General features: G+C 34.9%; 1 protein-coding gene across 5 annotated transcripts in view; it reads left to right on the plus strand.

Moving 5' to 3' along the window:
* The window catches only part of Ccnt2 (cyclin T2), a 34,254-nt gene extending 11,946 nt beyond the window's left edge, over positions 1–22,308 (plus strand). For 2 of the 5 annotated variants that reach the window (XM_042683489.1, XM_042683490.1), the window contains exons 3-9: positions 3,402–3,530; positions 5,727–5,787; positions 8,370–8,432; positions 11,127–11,172; positions 12,644–12,807; positions 15,330–15,400; positions 15,877–22,308. In XM_042683489.1, coding sequence (XP_042539423.1) covers positions 3,402–3,530; positions 5,727–5,787; positions 8,370–8,432; positions 11,127–11,172; positions 12,644–12,807; positions 15,330–15,400; positions 15,877–17,301 — 1,959 coding nt within the window. In that variant the 3' untranslated portion in view covers positions 17,302–22,308. Of the gene's footprint in view, positions 1–3,401; positions 3,531–5,726; positions 5,788–8,369; positions 8,433–10,909; positions 11,004–11,126; positions 11,492–12,643; positions 12,808–15,329; positions 15,401–15,876 lie in introns of those variants that run through there. The other 3 variants (XM_042683491.1, XM_042683492.1, XR_006147913.1) reach the window with 3 other exon arrangements.
* The last annotated feature ends 2,429 nt before the right edge of the window (positions 22,309–24,737 follow it).

Below are 24,737 nucleotides of genomic sequence, written 5' to 3' on the forward strand. Positions count from 1 at the left end.
GTTGGGTCATACAAACCAAATTGATTATCTGTACTCATTTAATAGTATTGATATGAATTCTAGCTTTGAACCAGGTTTATATGTGTTAATAAATGTTTGTTGCCTTCAACACCTTTAAAAGCAACAGACTAGTAATGTTTCTACTACTGGAAACTTAGAATTCTTTTAGGCTATATGACAGTCAGCCTTGTATACAAAAAGCAGTAATCCCTATTTGATCACCTTCAGTGTCATTCTTAAATTAAGCCTCATATAGATATTCACCAAGTATCTATCTAAAAAGCCTTTTTGTTTTGTTCTTTATAGTCAGCCCTAATAGAGTGAAATATTTTCAGGCTGTAAAAAAGGAAATGTAAATGGAGTTAGTGGATTTCACCAAGAGCTTTGGAAGAGTTGTGTATTAGTGTTACACTGAAGCAGAATGGGAATTGAGTTTTGTGTTATAGGAACAAAAAGACTTCTATAACCAGGAATATATCCTGCTTGACTGCCTGGAAACCTCTCCCTCCCAACCCCCCATGGACAGCCTGGGCACTGTCCCTGAGCCTCTTTGTGCTCAAGGTTAGTGCTCTACCACTTGAGCCATAGGCATCACTTCTGGCTTTTTCTGAGTAGTTCATTGGAGATAAGAGTCTCACAAACTTTTCTGCCCATGCTGGCCTCTCACCGCAATCCTCAAGTCTCAGCCTTCTGAGTAGCTAGGATTACAGGTTTGAACCACCAGTGTCCAGCCTCCCTGGAAACTTTGTAAAATTATTTATAAAACTTTAAAATTATTAATAGTCATTTTTTGTTTTGAGACTATCTTTGAAAGTGAAAAGCTGTATAGTTTGAAAATTTTCTTGATATTGAAGCTTAAAGTTAATGCTGCCATAAAATCTGAAGAGAATGGAGCAATGATTAGAAATTCCATGAATGAAGTTTACCAAGAAAAGTTTCTTGGAAATTTATAAATGTCTTTTTGGCAAATAAGAGGAATAATCTGGCAATTATGTTGGAAATTTGAGTATTATAAGCAGTTTGGTTTGACTTATGACTTGAGTGTCTTCACTAACAAAAACAGCTCCTAAAGATTAGCATTTGAAAGTTAGATTCTCTTAGACAACAAAGTAATAAATAAGAAATTGTATCTTCAGGGGGGGTTTTTTGGTGTTTGGGTTTTTGGGGGTTTTTTGTTTTTTGGTTTTTTTTTAGTACTTTTTGAATTTGGGCATTGGCTCTTTGACTGTTTTGTGCTTGTACCAAGCTTGAACTCAGGCCCTTGTGTTCTTACTAGGCTTTCTTGCTCACTGCTGACACTCTCAGAATTTACTGTAATATTTGTAATACTTTAATATTAATACCCATATATATTATCCATATCTTACATATTCAGCAAACATTGGATAGCAGATGTACAGTGCAAGAAAATAAATAACTTAGTCATGTGGTAGCTACTTCCAGATTTAGTTACCCATTTGAGCATTCTTGATTCTTCCAAGCTATAATTTTATTTAAAAAATTAATAAACATTAAAATAATAAAAATAAGTCTGCCCATTTAAGGTAACAGTATTTCTGGTGTTGAAAAGAGTATTAATCAACTTTGTCAGTGTAATGATATACCTAAGACCATAAATTTACAAAGAGAAAGGCTTATTTTAGCTCACTGTTCTGGCTCCATTGCTCTGGGATTCTTGCAAAGGCAACTAGCTAATCAAGACCAAGTAAACTGCTTACCTCATAATAGAAAGACAAAAAGGCCTGGTCCCATAGTCTCTTTAAGAGGTATGCCCCTAATGACCTAAAAATGTCCCACTAAGGGCCTACTTCTTAAAAGCCCACAGTCCTCCTAATAGTGCTATCTTTGGAGATCATGCCTTTAAAATCTATACCGTTGCAGAAACCACACTTACTTTAGGTCTATTTTGAAAGTTCATGCTATACAAAGAGCTTAAAGTCATTTTCATTCCTCTTACACATTTGCAAATAAAAGTCCCTTTCGTGTCCAAAGTTTACCGATTAAATATCATGTCATGTCTTAAAAGCTTCCAGCATGCCAAACATTGGTGGCTCATACCTTTAATCCAAGCTACTTAGGCCAGAATCTGAGGATCAAGGTTCAAAGTCAGCCCAGGCAGAAGAGTCCATGAGATATTTCCAAGTAATCAGCAAAAGATGGGTGTGGAGGTGTGACGCAAGTGGTAGGACACTAGTCTTGAGCACAATAAGCAAAGCTAGAGTACAAGACCCTGATTTCAAGCCCCAGTACAAAAGTTTGTATCAGAAATGTCCTCTTTGCATTAACTACCCAAATCAATTAGTGATGTGATTTATGCCTTTGTCCATCTCCCATTTTAGTGTATGCCTGGGTGTGTTTAGTGATTGATGATATCTAAAGTAACAATAAAATTCAGATATTAATCTTTTAAAAAAATAGATACTTGAATCTTGGAAGTTAGAAATTACCTTTCTGTAAGAAATTTTTCCTGTAATCTTAAAACCTGTTGAGTTTGTAAAGTATGCCTAGTTTCTGAATCAGTGATTGCTTGGTTTGTTGCTTATTTGGGAGGTAAATATTTACTCAGAATTTGTTTCTCTGTCTTATCCAGTGTCTTTGTAATTAAGCTCTGTTCTAGTATCCCAAGAACCTAACTTAACTAAATTTAAAAAAATGAAAATCCCTACTCCCTGGAACTCCACTTAACAAAGCTTCTGTTCTATTAGTTTATTTTTCTTTTACCCTGATTTTCTAGCTGATTTTTTTTATTATTGCTGTAGTGATGTAATAAAGGTATTAGTAGCAGATTCACTTTCAGATTTTTACCTTTTTGCTTTTACCTTTTACCTTTTTACCTTCTACCTTTGCTTTTTTTGCCCCTTAAATAAAATTGTCTGGCTTCTTAGCATGCAAGTTATTGTTTGACTTAAAACTAGAAACTAGTAAATCTGAGCCCCGCCCCCCCCCCAAAAAAAAGAAGTTCACTGTGGTATTTTACCCATTTTTTTAAATCTTTTTTTCTTTTAAGCTACATCATCTTGCTTGATTTATTTTTTTCCTGACCTCCACAATGTATAAATTAATAACTATTAAAACATATCTTGCTTAATATGTGCAAAAGCTCTTAAAGCTCAGACCCATCATGATGGTTCATGATTGTACTCCTTGTCTAAGAAGCAGAGATAGGTGAGGGCAAAAGTTCAAGCTGAAAAACTAAAACCAAAAGGACTGAGGTGTGATTCAAGTGGTAGAACACTTGAAGCCCTTACATGAATCTTGTCATAGCCCACTCTTCAGTTCATACTATTAACCAACCAGTACATTTCTTATTTGTACACTTTCTCTTTTAGAAAGTAGAGGGATTTCCCAAAATGTATTTACTTTTAAAATGACCGATTTTTTTTTTTTAATCTTTCTTGCAGATAATATCACCTACTGCATTATTTTTGGCTGCAAAAGTAGAAGAACAGGCGCGAAAACTTGAACATGTTATCAAAGTAGCACATGCTTGTCTTCATCCCCTAGATCCACTGCTGGATACAAAATGTGATGTATGTAAATTTGGGGGGGTTGTTTTTTCTTTGTAAATTTGAAATCCTAACTAAAGTACAATTCAATTAGTCTTGCCTTTCAAATTTGTTTAATTGCCACTTAGGAATATACCAGGAAGCCATGTGGCAAGAACATCTCATACATGTTCATAATTTAGATGTCGTTCTTCCTGCTTTGAAGTCAGATGTTTTGATTCAGATTTACTTTTTCTCGTTTCACATTTGATTGTTTATCCTCATAGAAAACTATCAAATATGTCATTTACCACCAGTGGTAGGTGTATTTGAGATCAAAAGATAAGTAACTGTTAAATTGTTAGTATGTAAAGGAATAAAAAAAATCTAGTTTACTTCTAGATCAGTAGTGAATCTTTATAAAGGATTGTTTCTATGAAATCTTAAAATGGAACCTCAAATTGTAGACCTTTACAATCATTTTTCATTAGTATCTTTGTAGGTGAGTTATAACCAAGAGCCTTCATTTACTAAATGACTACCAGATTATAATGATTCAGTTTGATCTAGGTCAAGTTTAAAGTCCAGATTAATAAAATGCATCTGATTTTATTAATGAAGTTTGTTTTAGAGTAAAATAGTAATGTCAGTATTAAAAGGGAATTTATGAGTGTTCTGTAATTTTTTTGGGGGGAGGTCCTGTCGTGGGGCCTGAACTCTGGGCCTGGGCGCTGTCCCTCAGCTCTTCAGCTCAAGGCTAGCACTTGAGCCACAGCACCATTTCCGGCTTTTGTTTTTTTTTTTTTTTTTTTTTTTTTTTGCTTATGTGGTGCTAAGGAATCGAACCCAGGGCCTCAGGCATGCAAGGCAAGCACTCTACCACTGAGCCACCTTCCCAGCCCCTGTTCTGTAATTTTTATAGCTCCTATTAGCTTAACTAATTATTTCTAGTTAATGCTTAAGGATATTTTTCAAATACTGGAATGAGGTCAGTAATCTTTAAAAAATTAAAGGTGTTCTTAACCTCTGGGATTAGCAGAGTGCCTAAAAAAAATTAAGTATTTAGCTGCACTGTAGTGACTCATGCCTGTAATCCTACCTACTCAGGAGGCAGAGTGCTGTTGATCACAGTTCGAAGCCACTTGGGGCAGGAAAGTCTATGAAACTCTTACCTCCAGTTAACTTCCAAAAAGCCAGAAGTGGAGTTGGGGTCCAAGTGGTTGAGCACTAGCCCTGAGGGAAAAGTTAAGGGACAGCCCCCAAGCCAAGTTGAAGCCCCAGTATCAGCACACACAAAAATTATTTGCATAATGCATTATTTCCTTCTCATCTGGGTCAAGTGTCATGCATGATCCTAATAATGTGTGGCAAAAAGGTTTCCTATCCTTTCTTCACAGAGTAAAGGACAATAATCTCTTCGTAGAGAGAGTTAACCACTCTAGATACCACCTTTACAAAAAAAAACAATTGGGGCTGGGAAGGTGGCTCAATGGTAGAGTGCTTGCCTTGCATGCATGAGAGTTCGGTTCCTTAGCACCACATAAGCAGAAAAAGCCAGAAGTGGGCCTGACTCTTAAGTGGTAGAGTACTAGTCTTCAGCTGAAGAGCTGAGGGACAGCGCCCAGGCCCAGAGTTCAGGTACCACGACTGACAAAAAAAAAAAAATAATAATTAAAAATAAAAAAAGAAAAGATATAAAGATGTATTCTCTTCATTGTTTCTCTCTATAGTTGGATGATAAATTATTTTGGTTCTGTACCCAACTTATTTGCTTTTAATCTATTTAATCTAGTGATTAGTGATAAAAGATTTTGTTGTTGTGTTTCCTAAGAAATATAACACAACTAGCCTTGACTTTGAAGGAATTACCACATGACAAGTCTAGAGTTTGTCTTCAGTTTATAAGCCTTTATCTTAAAAGCAGGTTTGAGTTCAATGTTTTCATTTGGTTTAGTGATTCTGTCCTTAGATATCTTAAAGCAGCAATGCCTGTATAAAGTTAAACTACATCTTTTTTCAACCTATACTCCTTTCCATTACCTTTAGTTCATTTTCATTCTTTATCTACAGTTCCTATATTAAGGTGATTCTGTTTAAACATCAGAGTAAATCGATTTTCTTCTTCCCCTCTATACTGCTATGATTCTTTCATAATTGATCTAATATTTATGAGATGTAATGGTCAGGTCGTCTAATATATTGTTTATCTAAAGCATTTCAATAATTGTTTTTATCTGACAGGCTTACCTTCAGCAAACTCAAGAACTGGTTTTACTTGAAACTATAATGCTACAAACACTAGGTATGTTCTTTAATATTCTATATCAAAATATTCCTAGGATAATTTTATTATTAAGCCAAGTAATTTTAAGACAGGTTTTCTACCACACTAGTGTTAACTTGTTAAAGGAAACCATTTTTCAGAAATTGAATTTTGTTTGGCATAATTTAATTTGATAGTAAATAACCTCAATGATTTCTTTGGGTTTTCAGATAGTTGAAGCAGTGTAGGTTTTCATTATAGGGTCAAATGGTCTGTGAGGGGCAGTTAACATAAACTGGATCTGTATTCAGACTTATATAGCATTCATTCACTTTTCTGGGATATGTATGTTGCAGTCATGCCAGGACAGGAGCTTGAACTCCTGGCCTGGCACTGTCCCTTAGCTTTTTCACTCAAGGCAGGTACTCTACCACTTGAGCCACAGGGCTGGTTTTAGCTTTTCAGGGGCTAATTAGAATTAAGGGTCTCACTAATTTTCCTACCCTGACTGACTTTGAAACACAATCCCTAGATCTCAGCCTCCTGAGGCGCTAAGATGACAGGTATAGCCACCAGCACCTACCTAGCTAATCCTTGCCACTCTTAATGATGTTGTAATTATTTGAGTAATTATTGTTTTCTATGTTACTTCTATGCAAGATTCATTTATTCTGACTTTACTCTCACTACTAATGTGGAAATTCAAAGTCACATACAGAAGATCCTAGATAAATATTATCATTACAGAGATTTGAGGTGGTTAAGTTTAAATATGTAGGCTCTGACATGTTTTAGAAACTTGAGGAAAGTTTGTTTTATTATTCTATTCCCAAATATTGAGTAGAAGTATTGTAAGTACAAGTGCCCATCATGATAAATTCTTTTTATTCTAAGGTAGCTTGTTTGAAATGCATATAACAAAAAAGATTTAGTGAGTGAGTGGCTCACACCTATAATCATAACTTCCAGAAGCTGAGATGTGGGGATCAGGTTTCTAAGCCAATATAGGCAGGAAAGTCCATAAGACACTTTATCTCCAGTTAACTACTAAAAAGCCAGAAGTGAAGCTGTAGCTCAAATGGTAGAGTGCTGGCACTGAGCAAAAAAGCTCAGGGACAGGGCTTGGGCTCTGAGTTCAAACCTCAGGACCCACACCAAAAAAAGATTTTGAAAGATAGCTCACACATTAGCTCATACATTTAATCCTAGTTACCCAGAAGAACAAGATCCAAAGGAGCCAACTTAGTATGTAGTTGTCTCATAAAGTTATATGCCTTTATGAATAAAGTTACAAACATTTTATAATAAAATTTTTAAGTATAAAACATTGCATTATAAAATATTAATTTTATTATATGCAGTTTAGTAGTAGAGTATGCAAAGAATATGAGCCTGTGATCAGTCCATCCCAGTAATACTACAAAAAAGTCATTACATAACATAATATGTAATACATTCTTAAGCACAGAAAATGAACATTTTAAAAACACTAGAATTTATTTGAAGAATTGTTTTATATGCTCAAATACAAGCAAAACATAATTAAAGCATACAGCTGCTTCATAAATCCAGATTATTTGGTACTTTCGTTTACTGCTTCTGGAAGCACTAGATGTAACCTCCCTTAGAAAGAAAAGACCATGCTTGCCATACCTAAGGGTTAATTGGATAGTGAAAGCTTTTCAAACCAGTTATCTTTGGTTATATAACAGTAATTTTAAGAATTGTAATACCTATATGATGTGCTTGCCATGTAATTTTAGTTGTTAATAAAATATACTTGAAAGCTAACTGGTTAAAACCCTTTCTTTGTTTTGTCAAGGCCTGAGCACTATCCCTGAGCTCTTGCTCAAAGCTAGTGCTCTTTCACTTTGAGCCACAGCAACACTTCCAGTTTTTGAGTAATTAATTGGAGATAAGAGTCTCACTGGGACTTTTCTACCCAGGCTGGCATTGAACTACCATCCTCAGCTCTCAGCCTCCAAAGTAGCTGGGGTTACAGGCATGAGCCACCGGTGCTCGGCTAAAACCCTTTGTTCTTACGTGTAGTGTAAAACTACATTTAATCTCATTTAAAGTTTATTTCTGTTACTGTAACCCAACAATTATGTTATGAAAGAGGTAATTTTTACATCTTCTGGAAAAAAAACTTGGATATTAAGAAAATTATATTTCCTGCTTAAACTATGGGGACCAGCTTAATACTTTGATTGTTAATGTTACTATTTGCCATTGTTTTGATGTGATTTTGACTTGAGGACAGTCACAAATTAATTGTAAATTTTGAATAAAATTATCCTTGATCTTTAATAATTTTGTCTATTTCCTTCATTGAGACATTTTTTGTTTGTTTGTTATTGTACCAATACTGGGGCTTGAACTCAGGGCTTCTCCCTCTTGGCATTTTTGCTCAAGCCTTCCTCTTGAGCCACACTTTCAGTTCCCTTCATTAAGACACTGTACTTGAGAAGAAATTCATATTCTTACATGTAATGAACATGCCGGTGTTCGAGACTAATAATGAAGGCTATATTACATAATTACAATTGTGTTGTAAATGGTATTTCACAGGCAATTATAGTAGTAGTAAGTAGTTGGAGGGAAAATGCTTATCGTTTCAGGTTTTGAAATCACCATTGAACACCCACACACAGATGTAGTGAAATGTACCCAGTTAGTAAGAGGTAAGTGATCTTTGTAACGTTTTAAAGACAACTATTAATGCTCTTTCTTTTTTTTGTGGTCTGTAATTGGTTTGGATGTTATTTTGGTTTTCGGGTCTTTTTTATTGGGTTTTTGAAAATGCGGTAAATGTTAGTTTGAAATTAATTTTTGTTTTTAGTGTTCTATGTTAACCTATTTGTTTACTCTATTTGTGCACTGGCTTCCATTCAATCTAGATGGGCATCTGCTTAGAGGATATCTCAATACTAACAATCACTCTCCTTTTAGTCTATCCCAAGAATGGTTCCGTTAATATTTAAGATTTAAGCCATTAGTGCATAGATGCAGAAAGTAATGAATTTGAGCCAACCTTATACCTTTCAGGTAAAACTTTGTGTTAGTAGATAGGTCATTTGGGGAAATAGTTTTCCCATTTTTATTTAAATGAAGCATTTATTAATTTTTTTTGGCATTATTCAGAATGCCGAAGATTTTCCCTTTTAAGTATAATGGAAAATTAAGTATAATGGAAAAATTATATACATATTGAGGTGCCTGTTAATACCTTTTATAAATAGGAATATGTATTTTCATGCTATTTTGCTTTATGGCATGTAAAATATAATACTTTTTTTTTAAACTATTCTATGTATCTGTCACAATGGTAAAAATACTTCTCACATGGCTGTATATGGGGCTGCTTTTTACTTCTGCTTACCTGTTTCTAATTGAATTGTTGATGTATTCATAGCACTCTTGTGCGACACTTAGTGTGCCTTTCCTTTTAAAAATAAAAAATTTTGAGGTTTTTTTTTTTTACACTACCACTATCAACAGGGTTTTTAAGATTCAGTGGCTAAGATTTCTGATGATCTTGTGTTGTAAGAGTTTATCTAAATATTCTCATTTTACTCATTCTAAATTAATTTTATATCAAGCTAGAATATATTTTATGATTCTTGTTATTCATGACTATTATATGAATATTTTTTGCAGCATATTCTCATCCCTAATATTATAGGCTTATATAGTAATTAGTAGTAGATGTTGAAATCAGAAAAATGGCTTAGTTTTGTTTTCCTAAAGACTTAAAAGTAAAAGCCAACCTTTTGCAAGAATAATAGAAGGTCATGTAATTCACTCTTAAGATGAAAATCTAATAAAGATATTAAAGGAAAATATTAATGTATTAATTACATAAATTACCTTAGTTGAAAATAGATGAATTTTTAAACCATTCACATAAACTGCAAATTTGATACAACATCCAAAACAAAAACATTTAAAACTGATTTACGTACAAACCATGGGTATGTTTATTTCATGAGGTATTTATCAGGTACCTCTCCTTTTCAAAACAGTTCTTTTCATGTTTGACGTCTCTTTCTATACTCTTAGAAATTTTCAGCTAACAAAAAAAACATTTCCCCTCCATTTCTTTGTTGTTCATAGATTATTGAAATTAGATATGTTTCTTAGGTGAAAATATGACGTAGTAATTTTTTTTTCTTTTTGTATATGTATCTATGCTTTTTTTCAAGGAGGGGTAAATGGTTTTCTGTAAAGTCCTCCTCCCTTCCCCTGAGATGAGACAGTTGATACTACGCTACTTTGCTACAGAATTGGCTTGTCATTTTTACCAGGGACCTTTCACTTCTGTGATTTCTCCTCCCCTCTCCACCAGGAAAGAATGCAATACTTAAGTCATACTGCCTCCAAGACATCTGATGCTTTGACACTCTTCCTTAGCACAACTCTGCCAAACCCAAATCCCTTTTGTAAAACCCTTATGTTGATGATCCACATGGGGCATCAGGGATTACAGGTGCCATGAATAAACAATAGGATGGGAAAGGAATTTGAGACCTGGTATTAGAAGTAGGTGGGTGGAGCTGAGGCGAACTGATCCTAGGAGAACAGATCCTTGGAAAACAGTGATTATGAATATGGGAGGGAAGGGAGACAGTATAGCAAGGCATTTCTGTTAGAAGAATACCAGGCAGGAGAATGGGTGGGAAAATTGTTTTCAATATCATAAGCTTGTTAAATACTACTTTTCTGTTGGGAATGGGTTTGAAGCATTCTAATTTCTCTGAGAATACTCGTATTTTTTTCTACATATGTCTTTAACTGGAATCTATAAATGAAAAAAAATAGTGAGCTTCCTATACTACACCTTAAGTATGTTTCTAGGTTGTCCTGTTGAACTTAATAGCATAATGAAGAACTGGTCAGTTTGGGGAATTGGGTTGTTTTGTTTCATTCTGATGGAAATATTTAAGACAGGATTAATTAAGTCTGGCAGGCAACTCTTCATGTTTTGTATTAGACTTCAAAAATCTTTTCTTGTTCTCCTTTTTCTGTTTTTTTTTCTTTTTTCTTTTTTTTAATCCAGGAGAATGCTTTATTTCAACTTTTAGCTGACTAGATGCTTAACTTAGTAACAAGTTTAGCCCTTGTAACTGGCTAGCTAAAAGCAAATCGGCTTGTTTCTCAGATCTTTGGGGGATAGCAAGAAACATTTGAGTGAATGTTGTTGAAGATTTTCAGTAGTATAGAAAATGATGGCGCTCTTGTGATATTTGTAAGTAGTAAGTAAAATTTACTTTTTGTGTACAAATCTTTGAAGTTTTGTTGCGTTGAGAATTTTTTGATAATAACATGTTTGAGCTCATAGTCTTGTCTTCCTTTTTTTTTTTTTCCTTTTCTTACAGCAAGCAAGGATTTGGCACAGACATCCTATTTCATGGCTACCAACAGGTTGTTATCCTGACCCTCTTTGTTGCACTGTTGTAGCACACTATAGCTTCCTTTAATGCAGGGTCCCCTCAATGTGTCTCTTACCCTTGTTGCAACAGGAGACTGGACCATCTACTGTGGTGGTACCTTCCTGTTTGCTTTGCGGTGTATTGTACAAGGGACTTTGGGCACAGAGGGGTTAAATGCACAATGTGAAGTGTAGTGGTGCTTTCTGATGACATATTCTCGATTTGTGAGTGCATAAGTCTAAAATTGGTAGCCTGAATAGCAGCTAAAGATTACAAAGAGCTAAACTTAACGTAGAAATTCGAGCAACTTGGTAAGTATAAAGCTATTTCTAGTTTACAATTATAGTTAAATGACAATTTTTTAAAATTTCACATTGATCCAATCTTAACTTTAAAATATACGTTAAAGTTTTTTTAAATAAATAAAACTTACATAATTTAGGGTTTTTATTTTTCCAGATAATACTCACAAGCAGAAAAAAAGTCCTATCAGTCAGTTGTATAAATAGTTTTTTACTTTTAAAAAAACTTACTTCCTTTCAGTTTATGTAAAGCAAAAAATGTGTTTGTGACTATTCAGTAAACATTTTCTCATTTCTGAAACTGAATTGAAAGAATAGTTTTAAGGAATGTTTAATGTCTCATATAATTCTTAGAGATTTAAATTTTTAAGTGGGCCCATTGGGAGAAGAAGACGAAACTGAGTTTTATATGGTCCTTGATTTATGTGGCACTGACAACTTTCATTTAAAATTTTGGATTGGCAAATGACAGCACATTTGCTGGGATTTAGCTTCTATCATTAGGTATTCTGAGGGGGAAAAGAATTTTAAAACTTTGGTTAGAAAGCTAGCATATGGCATGATATATACATGATTTTTTGAAATAGTAAGAGTAAAAGGTACTATTTTTGTAGTATTTACCCACTTTGAGCCCTGGTGTTTGGCTAAAGGTAAGTTCTTTTTATGCTCTTGCTGCCAAGAACACTTGATTTACATAGGAATGGTAAAGTCTCTGATTGGTTAACCATTAGGTCTTGTATGATCCTGGATTATAATGTGACATTGAGATTGCAGTTTGTTTTACAGTCTTTTTATTTTACATTTTTGTTATGACATAAAAATACAAGTTTATAGTGTTATTTTGTATATAATGATTATTATAAGTATACTGTCTTCCTCTTCTTTTATCTAGTACCTTAAAATATAAAAAAAAAGCAGGATTTTTTTTAAATAATCATATTAATAAAATATGTATTGTGGGTAGTGGGTGAGATATTTAATCTAGGATTTTCTTAAATTTTTATTACTGGTTTAATTTGTTAAAATAAGGTTAAATATTCTAAACTTGAAGAAAACTTCTGTAATCTTGTTTTTGCTTTAATCTTAACTGGTAAATGTTTTTCTTTGTTTTACATATTTGAATTTCTATGGCTCATCATTTTCAAACCTGCTCTACAACAGTCTGCATCTTACCACCTTCTGTCTTCAGTACAAACCAACAGTGATAGCATGTGTATGCATTCATTTGGCTTGCAAATGGTCCAATTGGGAGATTCCTGTATCAACTGATGGAAAGCATTGGTGGGAATATGTGGATCCCACAGTTACTCTTGAATTACTAGATGGTAAGTAGAGAAAAGAGGTCCTTCCTTACATTAAACTTTGTATAATGGAAAAATCTTACATGTGCTTTACTCACTTGAATAGTTGTCAATTCTGATACGAAGTTAGAGACTGGAGTAGCTTTTTAAAGAGTTTGTGGGCCATAAGGTTTCTGTTAAAACTGAAACTACTGTTTTGGCTGAAAAGCAACCACAAGTGATTTGCAAATAAACAATGGAGCAGTGTTCCAGTGTAACATAGTTTCTAAAAACAGGTAGCAAGTGAGGGCTGGTGGCTCCTGCCTGTAACCCTAACTATTCAGGAGACTGATCACAGTTCAAAGCTAGCCTGGGCTGAAAAGTCCCCTTGGGATGCTGTAACTCTGTGGCTCAAAATGGTAGAGTGCTAGCCTTAAATAAAAGAGCCTGAGTTCAAGCCCCAAAACCAACAAAGACAAAAAAAAAACAGGTGGCAAGCCATATTTGGTTAACTGTTGGTCATAGGTTGCCTACACCTGTTCTAAAATATACTTCTTTAAATTAATTTTCTTTGTTTTCTTTTTTCCTTCTTGAAAATTTTCTCCCAGAACACATTACTGCTACATTAGATTGTCAGGTTTTTACAGTTTGTCCAAAGGAAATTTAATTTCAGTGGGTTGTAATGACATCCATGTGGCTTAGTTGGTAGAGTGTTGGCCTAGCATGCATGAAACCTTGGGTTCGATTCCTCAGTACCACATAAACAGAAGTTGTGCTGTGGCTCAAATCTACTGGTAGAATGCTAACCTTGAGCAAAAGAAGCTCAGGGACAGTGCCCAGGTCCTGTCCAGACTGGCAGAGAGAGAGAGAAAGAGAAGAGTTAAGACATTGAGCTTAAAAAAAATAATTTATATGCATAATATGGAAATAAAATGCAACAAAAACTAGGTTGCCTTTTTTCCTGCTTTTAGGTTAAAGTTTGGGATTTGTTTTCATTTTGGTTTTATGTTTTTTTGTATGTGACATAATAACCTAAATATCCCACTACAATTGCTGAAAAGGCTCAAGCTTATTTTTTTATTTAAAAAGCAATTGAACATGAATTCTGTGACTTCAGTGTATATAATTGACTTAATGTATCTATGGTTTGCTGTTTTTACTAGTGCCAGGCAGAAAATTACTCTTTTTCAACTGAGGAAGTAGAGCTCAAGGCATTCATTTTATTTCATCCAAACTTTGTCAAAAATCTCAGACTACAGTACTCATTAAATTGTCAAGGTTAAGTCACACATGTTGTAAAATTAAGATTTTGGTTCATGAGATAGTTGTTAGCACACCTGTTTGACAAGCTAGTTTTGGATAGTTATACTTGTGACAACTTTTAGGTAGTTGTGTAGAGGTATGGAGTTTTTGTTAGGTGCTTTTTTGAAAACATTTAATAATATGTTATCAGTCTTAGCATTTGTATAAAATAGTGTGCAGAAAAACTCACTATTGTACTAAAAAACAGTAAGTGAATCTTGTTTATTGACAGATCCTTCCTGGTGTTATGATAGACATGCCACAAAGGATATTCTAACTCAGCTAATATTTGTCTTTAGAGTATTAGTAACTACTGATACTATTTTAGACTAGAAAACATACATTATAACCATATGGAAGGTCAATGATGATTGTAATCCTGAACTTAGAAAATTGACCATGGTAACTTGCTACTATGATAATAGTATTGATTGCTAGGAAGTATGAGTGTTGATATAAGAACTTTTTAATTCCTATTTGCCCTTTACCCAGTTGATATTGTTAATATCTTACATAACAATGTGTAATTATTAAAAGCAAAACTAATACTGATTTAAAAAAAACTATCAATTAAATCAGATTTATCTTTAGTCTCTTCTGGTCTGTGGTATTTTTATATTATAATATTTTTCTATTATGATCTCAACATTTGAAGTGATTGGAAGGACAATTACATTTGACAGCCTTTCCCCGTTGGAGTTTGTTGGATATTTTCTCATGAGTAGGTCCTACCATGATTGCAAGGGTACATCATGCTAATACATCTTCCCACTAGTAATAATCAGCTCATTACAGTGGGATTGCCGAGTTTTTGCCCTGTACAAGTACTCTCTCTTTGTAATTAATAACTTACCTTAGTGAAAATTTATTGAGATAGAAGTATCCTTTTTCTCAATCTTTTTTGCACACTAATTTTGAAGAATCCATTAATGGATCTTTCTCTCATCCAACACTACTATTACTACTTATATAATAAAGACTGTTATTTTAGAGGGGCTGTTTTTAATGCTACTGAGTCTTCCAGAGATTCTAAGTAAGCAAATAAAATCAGAGTGGAGAGTATTCTTTTAAAAAAGGACTCAGCTTTTCAAATACCAGTTCTGTCTACTTCTGTATATGATAATGGTTAAATAGAAGGTTAATAATTAAGGAGATAGACTTTTAAGGTCCCCTTTCTTAATAGTGCCCACTTGAGAGAAATTTAAATCCTAAAGGCACTTCTAAGTTTCTAAATTCTAAGTTTTAAATTTAAATTTTATTTTTAGAGCTAACACATGAGTTTCTACAAATATTGGAGAAAACGCCTAGTAGGTTGAAGAGGATTCGAAACTGGAGGGTAAGAGAATTGGCAGGATTTAACAGAATATCAATTTGTCATTTAGCAATTGTATAGCAAACCAGTTTTATGTGATTAAATAATCTGCTTTCCAGTATTCCCAGATAACTGCAGTATACCATAAACTATATATATTCAATTTATTCAGCTATTGTTTTCAGTGGACTATACATTGCATTATGCATTTTATATTTAATTCTTACAGTGACTGTGGTGGAAGTGTTGTCTTTGTTTTACAAATGAGGGAGCTGACAAATTACTCTCTCAAATGCTGGGTATGGGTTAATTGAATCTTAACTCAAAAACTGAATTTTCGATTTAGAGCCTTCTATTATGCCTCTATTGACATTTATTGACAACGTAAAAGCCTGAAACCAGGTGATTTTTATTTCCAAATAGTTAATATGGAATTTTTATTAACAGACTGTATTAAATCTCTTTGCTGTCATTGTTTCTTTTGTGTTTTATTTAAATAGGCTACTCAGGCGGCTCAGAAACCAAAAGTAGATGGACAAGTATCAGAGACACCACTTCTTGGTTCGTCTTTGGTCCAGAATTCCATTTTAGTAGATAGTGTCACTGGTGTGCCTGCAAACCCAAGTTTTCAGAAACCTTCTACATCAACATTTCCTCCACCGGTACCTCTAAACTCAGGAAATGTTTCTGTTCAGGACAGCCGTACATCTGATAATTTGTCAGTGCTAGCAACGGGAATGCCCAGCACCTCATATGGTTTGTCATCTCACCAAGAATGGCCTCAGCACCAAGAATCATCAAGGACAGAGCCGATATATTCACAGAAACAGGAAGCATCTTTGTCTAGTAGCCAATACAACATCAACTTCCAGCAGGGACCTTCTATGTCACTGCATTCAGGGTTACATCACAGACCTGACAAAATATCTGATCATTCTTCTGTTAAACAAGAATATACTCATAAAGCAGGGAGCAGTAAACACCATGGGCCTATTCCTGCTACTCCTGGAGTAATTCCTCATAAAATGTCTTTAGATAAATACAGAGAAAAGCGTAAGCTAGAAACTCTTGATCTCGATGTAAGGGATCATTATATAGCTGCCCAGGTAGAACAGCAACACAAACACATGCAGTCACAGGCAGCCAGCAGCAGTTCTGTAACTTCTCCCATTAAAATGAAAATTCCCATCACAAATACTGAAAAGACTGAAAAATACATGGCAGAGAAAAAGGAAAAGAGTGGATCACTGAAATTAAGAATTCCAATACCACCCACTGATAAAGGCACCAGTAAAGAGGAACTGAAAATGAAGATTAAAGTTTCATCCTCAGAAAGACACAGCTCTTCTGATGAAGGCAGTGGGAAGAGCAAGCATTCAAGCCCGCATATTAGCAGAGACCATAAGGAGAAGCACAAAGAACATCCTACAAATCGCCACCATGCCAGTGGCCACAAGCATTCCCATTTGCATGTTGGCAGCAGCAGTGGCAGTAAACATAGTGCTGATGGAATACCACCTACTGTTTTGAGGAGTCCAGTTGGCCTGAGCAGTGATGGCATTTCCTCTAGTTCCAGTTCTTCAAGAAAGAAGCTGCATATCAATGATGCCTCTTACAACCATCACTCCAAAATGAGCAAAAGTTCCAAAAGTTCAGGTAGTTCATCTAGTTCTTCCTCCTCTGTTAAGCAGTATATATCCTCTCACAACTCTGTTTTTAACCATCCCTTACCCCCTCCTCCCCCTGTCACATACCAGGTGGGCTACGGACATCTCAGCACCCTCGTGAAACTGGACAAGAAACCAGTGGAGACCAACGGTCCTGATGCCAATCACGAGTACAGTACAAACAGCCAGCATATGGACTACAAAGACACATTCGACATGCTGGACTCGCTGTTAAGTGCCCAAGGAATGAATATGTAATCATTTGTTTAGGTCAATTTTTCCTTTACTTTTTTAATTTAAAAATTGTTAGGATGAAAAACTTCCTCCTGATCTAGCAGTGGTAACACGTGCTTTTGCTGCCACTGCTTCAATATTTGTAAGTGCTGCTTTACTCGTCATTCTGAAAAGAAGAGATTATAGTAAACAAGTCTTTATCTCCACATATGATAGTGTTATAAATACTGTAAAAGCATGGAAGGTGCAAAACTCAGTATTTCTACAATTGCAGCTGAGAACATTAGGATGAATGGCTGGCAATGCTTCTAGGAATATAAGATGTGTCAAGCATTCATTATTTATAATTTGAATACTGTAGCTTTTTTGTTGTTGCTTGGCTTTTGAATGAGTGTAAATTGTTTTCTTTTGTGTATTTATATGTGTATGTATGATTTGCATGTTTCAATGATAAAGGGATAAAACAGCATACTGACAACTGTTTACAAGAAAGTGGAGAAAAATGTACATACATTTTTGTATGTTTAGATATTACCATAAATACTCAGGATTGGAGCTGCTTGTAAGTATAACAATATACAGAATAACTTTATTTTCTCTTGTCAGAGTCCATCACTAATCTAAAAGGTGGCACTTTTTCATGTTAACCTTAAACTCTAGGCCTTACTGGAAGCCACTGAAGGGGGGACACTTCACTACCAGATGGGTATATAGTGCCTCAAGTGGCACTCAAATTCTGCCTTCAGGTTTCTGGCCAGATTGGCTAATAAAATAGCCCCTAATTTTCTGAAGGCTTGAAAAGGAAAAAAATAAAGTTTACATACTCTTGATGTGAAGTGCATTTAAATGTTGTTGGCCTGTTACAGTACCATAAAACAACTGTTAATGATGGTCATGTGGATTACTGTGATTTAAAAACTAAATTTGCAAAAGCATACATAGTGAAGAATTAGTTTTTTCTTTAAAGAACTTAAACACTACATATAACAGTAAGCTGAGGTTGCTTCCTTTAGCATTCACAATAACACCATATTTTTTAATATACTCCTCCCCTGAGGTGTGTTTGCATTGTGATGCCATATTTCTTTTTCAGGTAAATACAGTCTTCCTTATAAAAAATGAAAATAAACCTATGCTCTCAATTCTTTTATATTCTAATAAATAAAAATAAAAGATCACTGACTGTGCATTGTACCTGTATTTATAGCTTATGGTTGTTATCAGGAAGCTATGTTTTTGTCTTTGTTTTTAAAGAAAAAAGCCAGCCTCCAGGCAAACCACTAGTGGAGGGTTATACATTTGTTTGCACATCTCAGTATATTCCTGTTGAGGGAAAGTTTGCACGGTCATCTGACTCCTGATCCAACAGTAGGCTTTAACTTGTGTAAATTTTGGTTTAAATGCCAATAGTATGGCTCTTGTTTATCAGTTAATATTGATTTTTTTTTCTGTGGTAAATCTTCAAGCTGTTGAGTATCTATAAGATGGGTTAGATTCAACGTTGGTTGAACTGAAGACTAATTTTTCTTCTGTGTATATGAGCTATTTTGTTACAAAGCCACTGGTATGTGCACAATTGTAATTTTACTCAAGTATATTGTGGTTGTAAATATTAGAGGTTTGAACTTGTGATCTACTTTTATTTAGCAGTTAAGTTGCTAGTAGCTTTATAATTTTTTAAGATAATTGTTCATTATTTTGTCAATGTTATTTGAACTTGGCATACTAGGAGCCTCTTTATAGGGACTTTGCCTAGGTAGATGTCCTCACATTTGTTCTTGTCTTGCATAACATTAGTAATCTTTGTCATTATATGTAACTTGGTTGCTCTGTGTAGCATAATATTGTATCCATAAACATGGTAATTTTGATACAGTTATACTTTTACCATGGTACATAATCCAAGGACTAGTATAGAATTAAGCTGAGTGCAAGATGAGGGAGGGAAGGGTTTTGTTCTTGGTAATTTAGATGTGAAACCTCCGCAGAGCTATCATGTAAAACGACATAGGGTGGTTGTGCTACTGTATAATGGGGGGGAGGGGGTAATACCAGGAAATTTAATAAGATTTTGTAAAGAATATCCATAAAAGTAGTGAACTTATTTTCAGTATGACATAGAAAACAATGTGAATATTTAAGGTCTGTGACTATAGTTAAACTTCACTAAGAACTTGCAGAATTGTTTTGAGATGTGGGAATAAAGGTAATCTTGTTGAATCTTTATTGGTGCTAATGATGGACAGTTAAAAAAAGATAGCTAGTGTATATTGTTATGGTCAGTACTTACTAGTACTTCCAAAACTGAATTTGAAATGCTATGTATTCACTTTTCACTCTGTAAATGTAATTCTTTACAATGACTATTTATTAAAGGGCAGCCAGTTGTGATTTTCACAGGATTGTGTGAGCTATTCAAACTCTTTAACCTCTGAACAGGATATTAAGCTTCCAAAACCACAGTGGAGATAAATGCAGAATCCTTTTGAAGTTTCATTTTCATAAAGAAAAACCCTCCTAATTCATATCACCATGAATTCATTTTAACCATCTTATTTGCATAAAATAGTTCATCTGCCTGGTCCCATTAGACTCTACCAAAGAAAAAGACTCAGATGAATGGACATTATTACTGTGAGTCTTGTAAGTAGCCATAAATAAACCAAAATAGTATCAAATTTAGGTATGGAATTCCACATGTGCAAAGTACTGTTAAGGTGATAACATTTTGATGAGTTTTTTTTTAATATTTGAACTATTAAAAAACATTATCTTTAAAACATCCTATAAAAGAGTGATTCATTTTTAAGTTGTGTTTTCCCTATACCATATATTTGTTAACCTTCTTATGCAGAAGCACATAGCAAACAAAGGCCTCACTTCTACCTCTTTCATCTAATTTTCCAATACTTAGCTATTTCCTCTAAATATTTGCCTTACCTGCTTTAATGTATGATATTTTCAGAACCAAAGCTATCAGATGTTTGTTTAAAGAAATTCTCAAAGGACTGCTTTACAAGATTGGTGGCCATATCCTTTGCCTTGCAAGAGTTAGTTACCTGTTTGCAAGTACTGGTATCTGTCCTAGCATCTCCCACAAAGCAGTTCATGTGCATCTTGGCCTCGCTGTATTTTCAGGTTATTCAGAGTTTTTGGATTTTTTTTTCCATTTCCTGGAATTCGTTTTTATAAATATTATTTTATATGATCAGAGGCACATAGGCATTACAACTTGTGTTCCTCCCCCAAGAGTCTCCTCTGGTCTCACTGTGTGTGAGTGCCTAGTTTTTTGTTTTTTTAATCTACCATGATGTGCAGTTCTTGAATATCATGATAAAATGCTGATACTTGTACCAATAGGTTATTATTATATGAGAATTCTTATTTATCTTTTTGGCCTATCCTCTTTGAATTGAAGAAATGAGTAGTCATGTTCTACTTCAGAGACCAGTTTAGAATGTTTTTGTTACTTACCAAGTACCTTGCCTTAAAACATTGTAAGCACATTTTCTTTTCTGAGAATTTAAATTGCTGACTTATTCTTATCCAACCTTAGAAATAAACCACTGATTAAATATGCATACATAGTACACAATGAGTAGAGATTTTAGGCTTTTGCATTTTTTTGAATGGGGAATCTTTCTTAGGAAATGGTAACATCTATTTAAAAAGAAAAAAAGACAATTCTGAGATTTTGGTTGATTTTTGGTTTAGGGAGGATTTGGTTTTTTTGTTGTTGTTGGGTTTTTTTTTTTAATTGTATTGGGGTTTGAACCCAAACCTTGCTAGACAGGTGCTGTCACTCATTTCATTCTTTAGATAGGATCTTGTGTTTTTGCCTGGGACTTCTTTTGTTTTCCCCATGGTGGCCTCAACCCCTGAAATTGTCATCTTCCTGATCTCTGCCTCCCAAGTAACCAGGCATGACCTACCAGCACTGGTTTGAGACTGATACATAGCCCAGTCTAACCATCCAACTCTTAATCCTGCTTTAACCTTAACATTAGTTGTTCTTAAAATATCGCACAATTTTTTTCCTACTGCCATGCTTTTTAGGAATTCTTTTGTTAAGGAAAAAGTGAAACAAGGTGAAAAATACTTGATTTGGTATTTTTCTTTATTGAGCTGCTGCTCCCTCAGCCTTTCTGTAGAAGCAATAGAACATAGGTAAAGCAAATCCCACACTCAGAAAACTTGAACTGAACTTAAGTCTCATGTGCCCATTTATTTAAGATAGACTAGTCTAGGCAGATTTAAACACTGGAAACGCATCACATCATATCTGTTCTCCCAGGGTACTAATTTTTGGTACTGATAGGTTGGGTGAAAATTAAGATGTCTGTCTGAAATCAGTGGTTAGTTTGTGGCAAGTTTAATAAGGATGGGTGGCAAGTAAGAAGTTTGTTGCAGCATATAGCCTCACAAGATGATCTTGTGTATGGGACTGAAATGCTCAGTGATTTGGCTTCCATGCCTTGTATTCATTTTATTTTTACTCCTGTTGATTTTGGCCCAGCCAGGTTTTGTCTCTGTGCCTCCTTTTTTGTTCTCTAATTTACCATCATGTTTCCTACCTGATGTTTTTAGATAGATGTATATATCGAAGCAATATATAAACAGCAATTCTATTATAGAGGGGACCCATTAATCTCAAAACTAGATCCTGAGGGCTGTTCAGGTTTATTTCTAAGAGAAAGCCTCATTTAATGTCCTTCCATTTAGTAGTCCAATTTGATTTGCCTGTTGTTTGTGTGTTCTTAAGTAATAAGTGCATTCTTGTTTTTAAGGTGTGTTTTTCAAGCAGCTTTATTTGGTTAGAAAAATTTCCTCTAGTATTCATTGTGAACAGTGATTGGGATTTTGTTTTCTGAATGTACTCAAGACATCCATGGAAATTTGAATGGGATGTTTGCTGATAGAAAAATCCTTAACAGGCATATGTATGTATTGGCATTAATTAGTCATTGAATTTCAGCTTCTCAGCATCTTTACAAGGGATTATTAATAAAATTTATTGATTGGCAACATAAATCCTAAGGCTCTAACATGTCTTGTTAAGTTAATGTGAATCAGAAACAATTGTTACTCCCTGGGAAATGTGGGAAATTATAAGAGACTAATTGACTTAAAAAAAAAAACTGGGGGCCTGTGCTTGAGCCACAATCTAATCCACTTTTGGTTGTTTTTTAGATAAGGTCTTACTTTTTGCCTGAGTCCGCCTCAGAGCATAATCCTACCTTGGCCTCCCTAGTATCTTGGGATCCTAGATGTCACTACCACACCCAGGCTGTTTTTTGAGATAAGAGTGTTCCAGCTTTTTGCCTGGGCCAAACATGGTTTCTGGAATCAGTTCCACATTCCAGTCTCAGCCCCATTAACTTACTAGAAGAATGACATTGAGTGAATCACCTGATCTTTTTTTAATGCAGTGCAGCTGCTCTACTTTCCTTCTCCCAACTTCCTATACTTTGTACTTGGAAGGTAATAAAGACTTAAATGCAGTAACTTTAGTACAGTAGAATTAGGACAGAAGTTACTTTCACTGAAGCAAACATCTTTAAGTCACAAGAGATGTATGGTGACACACAGTCCTGGCTTATTCCCTTAGCATATAATCAGTTGGGTGGTTTACATGAGAACATGTTGAACCATGTGCATCCAGCTTTGTTCCCTCCTTCCCATGTTATTTTCAGTATACTTTTTTGGGGGGCGGGGGGGGGAGGTAGAGATCTTGAGGCTTGAATTCAAGTCTGTCCCTGGGCACTGTCCCTGAGCCTCTGTGCTCAAGGCTAGCTCTCTATCACGAGCCACAGCACCACTTCTGGCTTTTTCTGAGTCGTTAATTGGAGATAAGAGTCTCATAGACTTTCCTGCCCAGGCTGGCTTTGAACCATGATCCTCAGATCACAGCCTCTTAAGTAGCTAGGATTACAGGTGTAAGCCATTAGGGCCCTTAGTCAACATTTTCATTTTAGCTCTACTGTATTATCTACCTGTTCCCACAACACCACCTCCCAAAACAATAGGGCCTCACTAATAGCTTTTATCATGTTGTCATGAAAGTAAGATGAGACTAAACCTAAACCTTTGAATTGTCTTGGTGTACGTATAATCAAGATTTCGTAGTCTTTCAAGTCAAAGAAACTACAGCTGAATTTGCCATCGTCTTTTGAGGTGTCCTGACAATAGCAAACAGTCCTCGAGGCTTAACTTAAAATTTTCCACTATGTAGTGGCTTACACAAAAACTTTAACTGGTTACCTGTGAAGATACCCTACTGAGTAGTTGAAAACATTTTTAATGCAAATTCCTGCATTTAAACAGCTCTAAACAGTGCAGCAGGTGTGAAAAATAGACTGGGCAGCATACATGAAGGAGGTCTATGCCTGTTCATTGATCAGATTAAACAATTACGTTGGAGCTCTCAGAGTTGTGTTTCAGGAGAGTGGGTAGTTTCACACTGCTACATCTTTCTATCCTGTACTCCAGAGCTTGCTCTTTTGTATGTTCACCCACCAAGAAATGTCCACAGCGTAAAGGCTAGCATACATTACAGTTAAGATCTGTACACCTACTTTTTACAAGTTTACTTAGGAATTTAAATTTCTTCTTACTTGGGCCCAACTGAATATATTAAATGTAATAAAAATTCGTTTTTAATGTATGGAAAACTGTATGGTGGAAAGGTAAGGTGATGGTTATGGAGGGGTAGGCAATAAAACTTCAGTGAAAAAATGAGAAGCTTATCCCATCACTAAAGTAACTTAGAATCATGAACAGGACTTGTGTCTTTGGCATTTTGTTTGAGTGGAATAAAACTTGAGAATATAATGATTATCTAAAATCTGGAAGGCAGAAAGAAATTTGAAAGTTGTACTAATTTATACAACTTGATAATCTTTAGGAAGGCACTTACTTCAACCTTATTCTGAAGATTAATATTCTAACATTATATTCCAAATTCTTTATCAAGAGGTAGACTTGCCAGTCTAGTTCATAGGTCACTTACTGTGATTTCACAGCAGAAGTCTTCCCACAGAGGCAATGTAAGTAAAGAACAATGACGATAACCCCAAAGTGAGTTGGGGGGGGGGGGGGGAGAGGAGGTGGTGCGGAGAGAAATGAAGCCCTACCTTTACAAAATACTTTGAGGTCATGTTGGTATATAAGTAAAATATGAAGTATACTCATTCCTTCATGCTAAGTGTGGAGGGAAAACTAAACAGGGAAAGAAGGAAAATATATACACGAAGTCATCAATGTTAGAAATTAACCAAAAGAAAATCTGCCTCACTTAAGCTGCATTTCATGTTATTGCTCTAGAAGCCAGGCTCTGGTTGTTCACACCTGTGATCCTAGCTACTCAGGAGACTGAGATCTGAAAATCACAGTTCAAAGCCAGCTTGTGCAGAAAAGTCCATGAGGCTCTCCTCCAATTAACTACCAAAAAGCCAGAAGTA

This window comes from Dipodomys spectabilis, unplaced genomic scaffold, assembly GCF_019054845.1.
Source record: "Dipodomys spectabilis isolate Male_0828 unplaced genomic scaffold, ASM1905484v1 ptg000081l, whole genome shotgun sequence".
Taxonomy (NCBI): domain Eukaryota; kingdom Metazoa; phylum Chordata; class Mammalia; order Rodentia; family Heteromyidae; genus Dipodomys; species Dipodomys spectabilis.